This window comes from Xyrauchen texanus, chromosome 11 (assembly GCF_025860055.1).
Source record: "Xyrauchen texanus isolate HMW12.3.18 chromosome 11, RBS_HiC_50CHRs, whole genome shotgun sequence".
NCBI classification, from domain to species: domain Eukaryota; kingdom Metazoa; phylum Chordata; class Actinopteri; order Cypriniformes; family Catostomidae; genus Xyrauchen; species Xyrauchen texanus.
The window spans coordinates 18967740-18983606 of record NC_068286.1 but is presented as its reverse complement, the minus strand read 5'-3'; the positions used below and the strand labels follow the sequence as shown (position 1 = coordinate 18983606).

The following is a 15867-nucleotide window of genomic DNA, read 5'->3' as shown; positions in this document are numbered from 1 at the left end:
TCCTTGTTAGAGGCTGATTTGCTTTGTCTTTGAAGACTGTAGTGTACAACTTTGAATGAAATCTTCAATTGTTTGGCAATTTCAAGCATTGTATATATAGCCTTCATTCCTCAAAACAATGACTGACTGACGAGTTTCTAGAGAAAGCTTTTTCTTTTTTTACCTAATTTTGACCTGAAGACATGTCAGTCTATTGCATACTGTGTCAACTCAAAACAAACACAAAGACAATGTTAAGCTTCATTTAATGAACTAAATAGCTATTTGATGTAATGGCAAGAGATTTTATAGTACCAAATTAGCAATTTAGCATGATTACTAAAGGATAAGGTGTTTGAGTGATGGCTGCTGAAAGTGTTTCTAGATTTGATCAAAAATAACTTTTTTACAAATAGTGATGGTGCAATTTTTTTTACATCAGTAGAATGCCACTTTGGTTAATTAAAGTACCAATTTCCTTCCAAACTTTTGATCGCCAGTGTGTGTGTGTGTGTATGTATATATATATATATATATATATATATATATATACACACATATTTATATGTATGTATGAATGAATGAATATATTGGTGTTTTCAGTACAATGGCAGTGGATTGTGCCTCACTTTAAAGCTCCCAAAAGCATCATAAAACTATTCCATGCAACTTATGAGTCATATTCCAAGTCATCTGAAGCTTTTGTTGAGAAACCTGAAATTGAAGTCATTTTTCATTTGATAGTTGTGCGTACACTAGCACTATGAGAGAAGCTTCCTCACATGTGCTCACGTTTAGCGCTAACAACAACACAAGTGCCAATATTTTTCTCATGCATTTTCTCATGCATTTTCTCATGTGAGCTAGGAAAGAAGTGCCTCTTGCTTATGCAGTACACAGTGCTAACAATTGCAAATTAACCTAATACAGATACACAATAAAAACGAATGCAAAGGCAATGCAAGTATCTTAGATGCTCTCAGACTTAAGACTCATCTCTTCCAGACACCATTTAATTTTTCATATAATGAAAGTGAATGGTGACTATCTTTATGCCTAACATCTCCTTTTGTGTTCCACAGAAGAGAGAAAGTAATATGGGTTTTGAACAACATGAGGGTGAAAACTATGACAGAATTGACATTTTTGAGTGAACAATTCCTTTAAATAATGAGAGGTGGTCTTTCCATCAACTATGGTAGACATGCAGGTGAAGTGTGCTTGTGATGCCTACTGGACAGTAGCTGAGACCATAATGTGCATTTTATGAGCCAATAACTATAACATTTAACAATAACAATAACATTTTGAGACTTCATCCAGGAGTAGTGTTGGTCAAGGAAGGGCCAGATTCCTCGGTTAAGCTGTTTCAGCTGTTCAGTCATGAAAAAAATAAACTGTCAGCTCTCACAGCAGTACTTTCTGTCTGTGGAACGGTGATATGTGTCATTGTTAGTACACATTTGCTCTCCTTGCCAACATCTGTTCCCAGCATGGTTACTGATGTCTGACCGGATCTGTTTCAGGAAAAGGGGAGCATGGGAAACCATTCCCGCTCACAGAGGACGAGTGTGATGATTCAGTGTACAAAGAAAATGGCTTCAACATCTACATCAGCAACAATATTGCTCTGGACCGCTCCCTTCCTGACATCAGACATCCAAAGTGAGTTGAGCTGATTCTCACAGCATGTTCACAGAGTCCACCCTGCAAAGCTGCACAGCTTGAGCTAGACATCAGCGTTTTAACGACTCTTGGCAGGACATACTTAACCAATGTTTTAATGAATGATTTTAGCCTCTAAATCAGCCTAATGGTTTTGAGGTATATACATTTTTGTTTGTGTTTGTTTACCATTTGCTGTCAAATGACAAGAGCAGGGATAATTGTAGCACTGTATTTTGCTCATATTTCATAAAATATTTAGCCTAATGCTTTGAAATCTTGCCTCAAACTAAAATGTCCATCTTGGCTACCATAGATTATCCCTTGGCAAAAACAAATCTCTGTATAACTCTTACACCAAAGAGACAATAGCTGGAGGTGGGCCTTTTTGTTACTGAGTTGTTGATGACTAAAATATAATTTATTCTACCCGAACTGGCGATAGGTCCATTTTAAGCATCTGCAGCTGGCTTGCCATGCTTCCAGGATTTTAGACAGTGAATGAATGTTAAATCTTGACATGTTTCTTTTGAAAACATTTTGAGTGCTGTAACAATGTGAGATAATCATCCCTATGTCATCCTGATGAAAAAGTTTGTTTTTGGAACTCTTTCTGTTTGCTGTAAAGTTTTTAAACCCCCTTCTAGTGCAGCAGACAGTATTCCAGTGAAGTGCCTGGTGTGGAGCTTTCATTTACATCCCCTATAAAAGCCTGTGGTGCTCAGTGTGGAACCTGCCAACATACTGATTGTGAATAAGTGTCTCAGAACGAAAGCCAGCTTGCCTGCTTTAAAGTTTTGTAAACATACTGCATAACCCCCTATGATAAAAAACAAAACAAAAACAATATGCTACTAAAAATACAATAAAACAAAGAAATGAAAGTTAGAGGTTGATAGCACCATGGCCTAGCTTTTTGCATGCATGCAACGGTGTACTGTAAACTTTTATATAATGAATAATATGTATTTGACACAACAAAGGTTACATCTTTGCACTTTTTACTGTATTTCAAAATAGCAATGTCAAGAATATCCCTAATTTGTACAGTAGCTCAAGTTCAGTTAAATAGTAATATTAAATGCACACGTATTAAGCTGTGGTCCTCATGTTAGATACTATGGGTGTAAATCAAAGTTTCATCATGATACGATCTTGTATCGATTCTCTAAGCCAGCAAACCAATGTTTGCTGATATGTTAAAGTCCATCACGATGCTGTTTTGAATCAATTCAGGGGCTCACGATCGATCTTACAAAATTATGTGCCTATTTAACACAATCAATTACATTTAATATTTCACAAATGCAAACAAAATATATTCTGAATATTTTATTGAGCTGTTCAGAATATCTGGGCTGTTTGGCCGTTTGACATGGTTGAATTGCCCCACAGCGCTTTGAAAAAAAAATCTTATTTAGAATTCAGATGGATCGTATGTGCCATGATATTGAGGGAAGCTCGATTTAATCAAGAAAGTGAGCCACACATCTTCAGGCTTCATTCACTACATGCACATCTGTATCCCTCACGAAAAGCATATTTAGTGCTTATAAAACGAGTAGAATATCATAAGGTTGTAGCATCGTCTCACAGAAATACGCACGGATGTGTCTGGCATGAAAATATAAAAATAATGTACATCTTAAAAAAAATACACATCAATGTTTACCCATTAAATCGATAACCTTTCATCGTTGATGATTCGATCGTACTGTAAATGATCTTTTAATTATAATTTTATTGTGCTTTATCCAGCATATTATACTATAACCAGTGTCTCGTTCTAACATTATACATGTATGTTTAAATTAGCATTTTTCTCCAGACACAAATTAAGAAATGACTGTCACTAAAAGATTTAAAACAAAGTCTCAAATGTTGAAGCTTATGTTATAGACCTTTCTAAGAATGATTAGTTTGTCAAGATTTAATACAAATTGAATGGTCATATCATGCAATAAATAATTTGTTTTTTTATATAAATGGAGAACCACAATATAACTCTACCCACCCCAGCAACCGGGCCATTTAGTTGCTTAGGAAGTCTGGCTGGAGTCTTTCAGCACACTGGATTCGAACTCACGACTCCAGTAGTGTTAGTCAGCATCTTTGCTTGCTGCGCTACCCAGGCCCCTACTGAAATCAAACTTCAAAAGTGCATGTAAATGTGTGTTTTTTTAATTTTTATTTAAGGACAGCCATTGAAAACCTCTCAACAGCATGCTGTAGTTTTTACACTGAGTGCACAGAGTTCAATTAATCATGTGGAATCTGATAAGTGCAGCAGACAAATTTGGTTGGCTGGTTTAACGCTAAAGCAAAAAGTGTCTATTTGATGGCCTCAAGTAGAGGAATTGAAAACCACAATCCTAATGGTGACTGGATCTGACATTCAGACGTATGCATCGCTGGGAAAGCATTTTATTTCTCAGCACATTTCTGTTGCCAGTAGCCCACACAGTAAATCCTGAACTGCGTGTTCTCATGCAAATCAAATTTTTTTGTATATACTCTACCTATTCTGAGCATGTGGCGTATGTGACAGTTGCATGTTCTAGTAATGCACATGACATCTGGCTGCTATACAAATGGTTGCCTCTTTCTTCTTGAGCTGTATTTTATAATGTAGAATGATCTGACCGGTCAGACAGGCCTTTTATAGATGCTGGCTCCTCTCCAGCATGCATTTGTTCACCATGCTTTAGTTCTGCCTACAGTATATCTCTATACCATTTTTACATGTTTTGTGTTGTTGTTTTTTTTTTTTTTTACCATCCCCATCTACTGTAAGTCAATGTTAATAAACCACACAGCGCCTTGTGAATAATTATTATATGGGGGTGTATAAATTTGGGCAGGCTTGTCAAGTTTGTCAGGGTGCTGAATTAGAGAGAGCAGTGAGAGTCATAAAGTGCCACTTCATCTGTCAGTGCCGGCTTTGTTGGAGCTCAATTAGCATGCAGATTTCTAAATGCTTCATGGGAGCGCTGGGAGTGAAGGACCTCTCAAAACATTGATTTATGATCTGAGCTTAATCGTCATTGCCCACGGCATTAGGGCGGCCCTCACCAGACCCTTTGTTTTCAAATAATGTTTTTACAGTTTGGCAAGATCTTGCACAATAAGCAATAATCTTTATATTTTACTCATTTTTGTTCTGAAGAGGTGTTTGTTAAGTGTCTCACAATATGTGGATTATACGTTGCTGGCCTGATGAATCATTTGATGTAATGCATAAAAGGACTGGTAAAATTTGGCTGCCTCTCTCTTACTGTGTATCACTCTGTCTTTTTTTCTCTTTAGCTGTAAGCAGAAGCTGTATCTTGAAAAGCTCCCAAACACCAGTATAATCATCCCCTTCCATAATGAAGGATGGTCCTCTCTGCTCAGAACCATACACAGCATCACCAACCGCACACCCGACCACCTGATTGCTGAGATCATACTTGTAGACGACTACAGTGACAGAGGTAAGTGGCAGAGCTGGTGTCCCCTTGTTCTTTTTCTATGAGCATAGCTGCTTTTTTAAAGTTGTGCTTTGTATCTGCATTAGCTTCAGAAAATTACCTTTGAATGGACTTTCAACAGTGCTTTTTGGCTGGATTCTTGTGTGAAATTTTTTGGTTGGTCGGTTGGAGAGGGAGGACGGGCTTTGTTATTTACAGGAGACTATTGAGTGACTCTTAGAATGGCAAGATTGGGTTTTGTTAAAAAATGTTGTCCATCCATTGTGTGAAACTGCTTATCCAATGTAGGGTAACAGTGGTTCTGGAGCCTCTCCCAGCTACCTTGGGCTGAAAGCAGGGAAACACCTTAAACAGGTGGCAAGTCCATCAGTGGGATATCTCATATAGACAAACAAACACATTCACACTCTCCATCACACCTATGGCCAATTTACAGTTTCCAATTCACCTAACCTGCTGGCCGATATGGCATTAAAATAAAATCTCGATATTTATCAAACTTATGGACGATTCATGATTTGATTCTTTCAACTTATAAATGTACTCCAACATTATTCAAATTGTATGTTCTTTATTTGAATACAAGGCAACCTGGTTAGAGAAATTCAAGTTTTTTTCATTGTAGGAAACAAAGGTGAGTAATTATTTTTACAAATGCACCAAATGCCCCACAGGGGGAAGTTTTCAACATAGTGTAAATGTCAAATATGTTTGTGGACAGTGGTGGAAACCTGATCACCCTATGAAAACCCATGCAAAATGGGGGAAAACATTCAAACTTCACACAGATAGGCCCAGTTTCATCCAGTACTTGAACCCAGGACCTTCATGCTGTGAGATGACAGTGCTAACCACTGGGCCATTGGGATACCTTGTTGCTCCTAAAAAGTATTCTCGGGGGCAAATTCACTAAAAAGTTCTGCTACTTTTGAGTGCTGTATTTTAGTTCAAACACCTGCGTCTTTTATCACTAACTACCTACAATTCAGTTTAACTAGGCCCTATCCATGCTACTATAGCACTATGCCAGGCATATTCAAATTAAGTTATTGTCAATTGTCTTTTCAGGGTTAAACCGCCTTCTTTTTATGTAAATTAGGCTGATTATAGATTGTGCCTTATTTACAGATGTCAGCACTATTTGCCTGATGCAATTAAAGGTGCACTCAGTAAGTTTTTGCTAATTAAATAAAAAACTTCGGTAACACTTTATTTTACGTAGTCCTTGATACAGAGTAATTACTTAGTTAATTACTTAGTAATACACGTTGTAATTACATGTACCAAAATGTAATTAACATGTAACTAAGTTATGGTACAGCCTGTACTTACAGATTGTAATTGCACACATGTAATAGGCAGCTACTGTTACACATTTGTAACAAGCCGGGTCTGTTACATACGTGTTACAAACTTGGTACACTGTAATTATGTAAGAAAGTACTTAGTACCACACAATGTAACAAGAAGTACTTAAATATATTAGGCTACTAAGGTCTGCAGTTACGCATGGCAAATGTGTACGTTTTGTAGCATTACATGTATGTAACATAAAATAAAGTGTATCAAGATTGTACTTGAGTGCAATTCATGTGTATCTACATAACTTATCCATCTTAAATAACCCACTAGTTCACCGCTGAAATACATGCATTAGCTTCTTTATTACATTAAAATTACAGAAACTTACACAGGTATAAGCTACGTAAAATAAAGTGTATCAAGACTGTACTTAAGTGGACTTCATGTGTAGCTACATACCTTGTCCATATGTACCTTAGTATGAATTAACTCACTAGTTTACAGCTTAAATACATGCATTAGCTTCCTAATTACATTGCAACTACAGAATATTACGCAGGTATAAGCTACGTAAAATAAAGTGTATCAAGACTGTACTTAAGTGGACTTCATGTGTATCTACATACCTTGTCCATATGTACCTTAGTTTGAATTAACTCAAAGTTTACAGCTTAAATACATGCATTAGCTTCCTAATTACATTGCAACTACAGAATATTACACAGGTATAAGCTACGTAAAATAAAGTGTATCAAAACTGTACTTAAGTGGACTTCATGTGTATCTACATACCTTATCCATATGTACCTTAGTTTGAATTAACTCTCTAGTTCACAGCTTAAATACACGCATTAGCTTCCTAATTACATTGCAACTACAGAATATTACGCAGGTATAAGCTACGTAAAATAAAGTGTATCAAGACTGTACTTAAGTGGACTTCATTTCTATCTTACCTTATTCATATGTGCCTTAGTTTGGGTAAACTCACTAGTTCACAGCATAAATACATGCATTAGCTTCTTAATTACATTGCAACTACAGAATATTACACAGGTATAAGCTACGTAAAATAAAGTGTATCAAGACTGTACTTAAGTGGACTTCATGTGTATCTACATACCTTGTCCATATGTACCTTAGTTTGGGTAAACTCACTAGTTCACAGCATAAATACAAGCAGTAGCTTCCCAACTACATTACAATTACAGAATACTGTATTTTAACTCAATAGTGTAGAGTTGAATTGATGTGGTTACCCTTTCCATCCACCTGCCTGCACACAAAAGGTGACATTATCAAAATGACAAGTCAAATTGTAAATTTATTTTCCCCCTTCAAATACAACATATAATTAGCAATGTAATTAGGAAGCTAATGCATGTATTTAAGCTGTGAACTAGAGAGTTAATTCAAACTAAGGTACATATGGACAAGGTATGTAGATACACATGAAGTCCACTTAAGTACAGTCTTGATACACTTTATTTTACGTGGCTTATACCTGTGTAATTTTCTGTAATTTTAATGTAATAAAGAAGCTAATGCATGTATTTAAGCTGTAAACTAGTGAGTTAATTCAAACTAAGGTACATATGGACAAGGTATGTAGATACACATGAAGTCCACTTAAGTACAGTCTTGACACACTTTATTATACGTAGCTTATACCTGTGTAATTTTCTGTCAAACTTAAGTTGTATGGCAACACGCAGTTTATACAGTGAACAAAACAACCCTTCAGCAGGCAGCATAACACAAACATGCGTTACGTTCTTGCGGTCAATACACTTGATGGAGCGCAAATTCGAAAAAAGGGATAAAAGGGAAAGGGATCTCAAGATGTGTTCTAAGTATTAAACTTTATTTAATTTGACATAAAAAATTTATGTTTATGATGCAATGCACCCGAGACGCTACACAAGCATGTTACCAGTGCTTTCAGCCAATGCTCAAACATAAAAGTTATTGTAAACAAAACAATCAAACCAAACAATGTAAGAACAAACACAATATATTTACTACAAACAAAAACAGAGCCCAAGTCAACAGTATAGTCCAGAGTGATGATATGGTATTGATAAACAGGAGTGTGATCCACCAGAAAGTCCGAACAGAGTGAGTGCAAGTTTAAAGATAAAATGTCCAAACAAGAGATCCCTACTGGAGTGATGAAACAAACCGCTACCACCTGCAGCTCTCGCGGCACGGCTCATGGATAAATGGTGCAACATCAAATGCCAAGTGCGAGAACAAGTCAGTGTTCAGCCAGCAGAGAGCTCTTGAGTTGCACAAGAAATCATTTGGATTAAATCCAATAATTTATATTAAAGGGATGTATGTAATAAGAGATGAAGAAAAATGACAGAAGAAAAGTAACAAAACGAAATATAAACAAGAATTTTCGGTTGCCCGTGGCAACACTTAGTAAACAAACTTCCAGTATCCAGGATGATGGGTGTCAGTATAGTGTAAAACCACTACAGCCACCAATAGGAGTAAGAGTAAGAGCCAGCTAAATTACTGAGTGCAAGTTTAACATTGGCTGCATCCCAAAGCAAAGGTAGCTGTCTTGTTTCCTTGCTGTCCTTTCAGTCAATTACTCAACAGACAGCATTTGCATATAAAGGGAACTCCAGAAACTGGTTTTGGACAGTCTACTAAGGCAACATCGTTGCTAGCATACCAGCAACTGATTATTACCATCTGGTGTCTATTAATGGTAACGTATCTGCTTCATTCGGAACCACAATGGTCTTAATCTAGAACTAAATCAAGAGAGTATATTTCATAACTACAATACCTATTTCCCAAAAAGTGGAAAAAACGTATAGTAATAAGCAAATTGGCTATCAACTGCCTCTTTTGCCGCCATTTTCTTTTTCTTCAGCTCAACTATTGTGGAACCGCGCACACAGGATTTTGGGATTTCAAAGGCAGCGAATGATTAATCTATGCTGCTTCCAAAATTTTATCAGATGAAGGTAATATCATCGGATTTCGACGTACCTTGATCCCTTCCTACCTCCATATAGAGCCTCCGAAGGCAGCATTTTCCTGGTTTCGGACTCAGCCATTGAGACCATACTGCTGAGAACAGGCGGTATACAGAATTTTGAATTAAAGAGATGTTTGTTTACATTATCTAGTGATTAGAGCAACATTAATTCATCAAATGATAATCAAATGATGGAGAAGAGCATTATAACTGGACATACTGTACATCCAGACATGCTGTGCAGTCGAGCATGCTTTCAGCATTTTAAAGAACTGATTCAGGTGCCTGTATTGTAGTGGCAGAGCGGATTTGAACAGTTCCAGTAAACTTGGTTAGATCGTGGTAATCTGCTGCATCCTCCAGAACCGGCCTGCAACATGGGAAATTCCACCATGCAAATTGTGTTCAGCACTAATATTCTAGCTGTATTTGTGGCATTACCTGATTTCCATAATTCCAGTTAAAAAAAAACACAGACAGTGTGTACAAATAAACAATGCTATCAGCAGGTACAATCAATTTACATTTAGTTCCTCCCCATTAATGTGTATTATAAAGCTGTGCAATTTGGTCTTTTGGGCAAATTGCTTATGAAAAAAATTGGTTGTAGGCCATGTAAACTAGAACTCATTCCACAAATTGCAAGATATGGTTGATCCTTTGTCATTGTGTCTTGGGTTGGAGACACATATAACACTCTGTTGTACACTACTAACACTATTCTACCTTTTGAAGTGGCATCCCAATACCTCTCTCTCTCACACACACACACACTCATGTTGGTGCAGCTATCCTTATGAGGACTCTCCATAGACATAATTATTTTTTTACTTTACGAACTATAGATTCTATCCCCTAACCCTACCCCTAAACCTAACCCTCACTAAAAAAATGTTCTGCATTTTTAGTTTAGTACAAAACATAGTATGTATTTAAGCGATTTGAATAATGGGGACAATACAAATGTCCTCATAAACCATATTTTTGCCTAATAGCCTTGTAATTACCAGTTTGTAACCTACAAAATGTCCTCGTAAACCACCCAAACCCGCCCACGCACACTCTCTCTCTCTATTTCTCTCTCTCTCTCTCTCCCACACACACACACACAAATCAATATAAACATCACACCCCACAATGCCTCTCTGTACTACACGATATCTCAGCCAATAGCATTGCAGCTCAAAGCTGGGCACTCAGCACTCCTGTAGAGGAATAACAGTGTGAGTGTGTACTCTGCACTGGACTGCTCTGTTTTTATTACAATAATCATGTCCAGCTGAAATGAGCTGCTTTTAGACTGAGAGACATCTCACATTGTTTGGCTATTCAGGATATACAAGAGGTTTTTTTTATTTGTATTATTTATATGTACAGTTTATATATATATATATAGAGAGAGAGAGAGAGAGAGAGAGAGAGAGAGAGAGAGAGAGAGAGAGAGAGAGAGAGAGAGAGAGAGAGAGAGAGAGATTTGACTATGCTAATCAATGCTAGATCATTGGACACTTCTGTGTTGGATTGATGATGAGCACATTTGAGACACAGATTGTCTCTGAACAGATTTTTGACCTAGAGCAAGAGTTGCTATGAACTCTCAAAATATACAAAATGTTGGTCTTCTGGCATTCTGATGTCTCATTGCAGTTTTCATTTGCAAATCTATCCTTCACTGACAAGAGCACTAAATCTCCTGTTTATCCACCCAGTGCTTTTATGAGTCATAAAAGTAATGGTTTAACTGGTTTAAAAAAAAATTATATATATATATATTATTTTTATTTATTTATTTTTTTTTTTTTGATTTTTTTTTCTCTATCACAAATAGGCTTATTGAAACCTTTCGCAATGAGTGGCAATTTCGTCTTCCCATTTTCAGAAAGAATGAATGAACTTTCTAGGACCACAAATATATTTTGTTAGTGACATTTCACTCAGTTTAAAGCTTAACCAATAATGGTCTACTCTCTTTCAGTGGAAATAAACACCTGTCAATCCCTTTAACAGCATTCACAGAAAGTTATGCACTGATGGTGGCCATTGCCTTCTTTTTTATCTAGACAGATGCTTTTGAAACTGCCCAGCACCATCAATCACAACAGCCAAAAAACAACAGAGATCTAGCATAGAGAGTAGCACAATCCAGAGTGACTGACAGACTACCATACAGCTGCTTCTCATAGTCACAGACTTCCATACAGCTGCTTCTCATAGTCACAGACTTTAAAAACAACCAAATATGAAGTGGATATAAAGTGGATTGATTTATCGATTCCCCCTTCTTCTAAGTTTCTATTAAACAGCACAATATCCATGCTGTTTGTTCTAAACTATCAAGGCTTATTACATGGCTTTCTGAAATACTCTATTCTGGTCAATCGTACCATCCAATATTAAAATAGTTTTAATAATGATGGCGTATATTTAATATTTCACCACTCATCTGGGCATTGAGAGTCATCTTTCTTGATTCTTGTAGCACTTTGTAAACTCTAAAATTAAGATAATAAAATTACTTGAACAATTTCTTTGGCAAGTAGTCATGTAATATGTAGGGTAATTAGCAGTAAGATGGTCATTTTAGCAATATAAGCACCAACAGAACTTTGACAGAAACCTTAGATGGAATTCAGCTGTTTATGGAGACTCCACAGTCTCAATTTCAACTCAGATTATTATTTAATCTCCATTTAATAAATTTTTTGTTAATTAGCCATGAAATAAGCAGGATAATCTATAGTCAGATGGTTATTATTGCAAAATATTCCCCTTTAGGGTGATCCTGGCCACCCTGTCTGGGTTTTTTTGCAATGACTGATTGACTGTAGATTGTCCCTTACATGTATGCTCTTATAAAGACACAATTATCATAATATCAAATACATTTTTTGGTATCTTCCAGAACAGACCATTGACCTTCATTTACCATGTGCTGCAGTTGGTTACACATAAGGACTGTAATTGGATTTGTACTTTAGCTGCTTTAGACCTCTCAAATATGCCAACTGTTTACTACTAATGATTATGATGGTGATGACAATGTCATCCACTGGGACTCAGGGCCAGGGTTACAGTGAGGATGAGCTGGATTACATTTAAACAGCCTTGGACTTGAAGGAGCTGAGGAATGCTGATCTCCTGGAAGCACAGAGAGGGTTCTTGTCATCTAGAACACGCAGATATAGCCCTTATGTTGGTGCACATTTCTATATTCTGGATCATGCAGATGCACGAAACTTGAAGAGAAGGTTTGCTCGCCAGAGCTAAACTTTGTTGCATAGTTATCTCCCTGGTACAGGGATTCCAAACTTGGCATTGCAAAAGTCTCTACATGTGAGACTTGGTACTTGAACTTCTACTGTCCAATCAGATGAGATCTTAGATGAGACACATCACTGTTTTCACCTGGTCATTTAAATGTGTCTCCTGTGACTACTTTTGATCAGATTTGGAGGCGAGGGACTCTGTTTCATAACGACATACATCAATCACTATGTCAGTATGTTACTGCATGATAATAAACTGCAACATAGAAAAGACAAAGAAAGTGTGAAAGCGTGCGCACAAAACATAAAAGCAAAATTAGGAGCAGAATTGTCCGTTATTTTAGTGGATTACCTGTATTAACTTTAACGGCAGATGTTTGTGCTTCTTATAAATGTCCCTGCAAGTTGATATCAGACACACTGAAGAACATCCATGAAGTTCTCATGCTTGTGTATATTTTCAGATCGAATGGTTATTTCTAGGGCTGTCAATCGATTACAATTTTTAATCGAATTAATTACATGGTCTCCCGATTAATTAATCGCAATTAATCGCATATACAAATATTTGCTGAGAAAGCCCCTCATATAACAATAATTCAATATATAATGATTATACATAGTTATCTTTAAATATTTTAAAATTATATATATATATATATATATATATATATATATATATATATATATATATATATATATATATATAACATTCTGATAATTAAAATGCATTACATTCTTGTGGCAGAAGAGTTAATCATTAATAAGACAATACAAAAAGTGGCTTTAGAATACAATGTATTGTTTACGACCATATTATTGAACATAAGCCAATCATTGGCATAGTTCACAGCAATCCATTTCACAAGTGAATTTGTCAATCAGTTGGAGATTTATTATGATTTCTTTAAATGAATGCATACAAAACTTTTACATCTAGAGCCAAGAGAATATTAAAACAAACAACATCAAAAAGGAAAATAAATAAACAGTTTAAATAAAAATATTAAATTGTTTACATATTTCAATACACTTTACAGCTTTTTTGTTACTCAAATTGGAAATTGTTCTTAGGTATTGCTAAACTCTGAATTAAAAATTTAAACTAATGGTTTATAACCACCATACTTTTATGAATACTAAACTTTGCCAACAAAAGCAGAACATTAATCAAATAATATTCCTTATGAAGAGACATGTCATAGCTAAACAAACCCGAATAAAACATTTTCAAAACAAAGTTGAAAGCTGGGAATAATATGATCTCTAACAATCTTGTAGAAATCAGACCAAAAACAAGTCGAGTACGGACAACTCCAAAATAAATGAAAAAATGTGTCTGCCTGCAGACCACAAAATGTACAGAATATATTGACATCACAATTAAATCTATCTACAAGAAAATAATTAGTGAGTTAGTACTTATAAATAAGTTTGAAGGAAATTTCTTTGATTTTAATTGTGATTAGATATTTATGGGGTAATTTCAGAATTTTGCACCATTTCAATCCAGCCACACCCTGCGTCAGACATGCTTGTGTAGCGTCTCGAGTGTGTTGCATCATAAACATAAAATGTTTAGGTCACTGTGTCAAGTTAAATATAGTTTAATACTCAATCTTTAAATGCATCTTGAGATCCCTTTGTGTGTTTTGAACGCAAGAACGCCTACTGAAGTGTTTTCTTCACTGTAATAAACTGCGCGTTGCTCATACAATGAAGTTTCACTTACTACCCTCTGGAGTAAACAGGTGGTACTACAAGCTTGCATTTTTCAGGAATCTTCCTAATTATGGTCTGGGGGAAGTGCGATTAAATGCGTTAAAAAAATTGAACACGTTATTTTTGTCAAATTAATCGCACTGAATTAACGCGTTAAATCGACAGCCCTAGTTATTTCCTTTTAAAGCAGCTTTTAACCGGCAAAGTTTAACATTTTAAGCTTAACATTTCTGCCTTTAAACCCTCTAAAAATCAGCCCCTTTATTGCTGCCAGCCTGGCTCTTCTTAGAGATAAGCATTTCAACCACATCTCACTCATTGCAAAAAAGGCCTTGCTGGGTGTCACGCCATGCATTTAATTAATTGAGAAATGTCCTCATCAAGGCAGCTTACAGTGGCATTGCATGCTTTTATTGTTGTTTTTTCCTTGGCCCAGATGACTCATTAAGCCTCTAAAATAAGTATTTTTGCTTGTGTGTTTAGTTAAGCTGTTCAGTCAACTAAGTGATGATTAAAAGCCATTCATATTCTCACTAATTGATAGCATTCAATTAGACCATGTAATTAAAGCTTTAACTTCATAGGGCTTTCTAATGAACTACATTGCTAGCATGAAAGATGACGTTCGTGTAAAGGAATACACACAAGCAAATCAACATTTTTTCATTCTTTCTAAAGGCTCATTAAACCACCGTCAACGTTGTATGGGTATGTGAGTGAATCCAGCAAATATAACCATTTTAGTTTTAAATATACAGTATGCTTAATGCATGCATCAACCCTGTACATGACTACTGTTCGTGTTTGCACAGAAGCGGAAGATAAAAAGTGCGCTTAAGGGCAGTAGAGTGTCACAGAAACACATTTATGTTCTGCCTTATGTGAGCACATGGAAAAGCACATCTAGCTAAGAGGACTAATAGCAGACTTTCCTGCCTCAACATCAGTACCCTTCGGTTTTTGTTTTTAAATGCAGTGAGCTGAATTTGTGGTAATTACTGTCTAGCCTCTGTTTACCCTGCCAAGCTACAGCTGACACAAATAGTATGGAATAAAGGATTCTCTGGCCACTCCTGGATGCACACACACATACATGTAGAAGCACATAAACACATGCACAGAGACAAAAACAAGCTCAGTTTTGCTGGCACACCTTGACAGTGAATGATTGCTATGCTCTTGTGTTTTTCGAATGATGAGGAACGACTCCTGCAAGCCGAATGTGTTCCCCTCGAAGAGGACGTCCTTGAGATCTTCCACAAATTGATGTAAAGAACCGAATAATACAAATGTTTTAGTAACAAGGTGTTCAGGCTGGACCCTTTTCAGGCATGTGATTTGGGAAGCAGATGATGGGATATTGGGCACTTTGTTAGGCACACCTCATAAAGTCTTCTGCTAAGACAGCATCATTTTTACAATCACCTCACCTCTTTTTGAGAGCAAACACCTGCACACCTTGAAC

The 15867-nt window shown here is 36.3% G+C and overlaps 1 protein-coding gene across 1 annotated transcript in view; it reads left to right on the top strand.

Moving 5' to 3' along the window:
• Window positions 1–15867, top strand: part of LOC127651188 (polypeptide N-acetylgalactosaminyltransferase-like 6) — a 388215-nt gene that overhangs the window by 141810 nt on the left and 230538 nt on the right. Inside the window, exons 4-5 of the mRNA XM_052136900.1 lie at window positions 1506–1644; window positions 4951–5117. Coding sequence (XP_051992860.1) covers window positions 1506–1644; window positions 4951–5117 — 306 coding nt within the window. The remainder of the gene's footprint in view (window positions 1–1505; window positions 1645–4950; window positions 5118–15867) is intronic.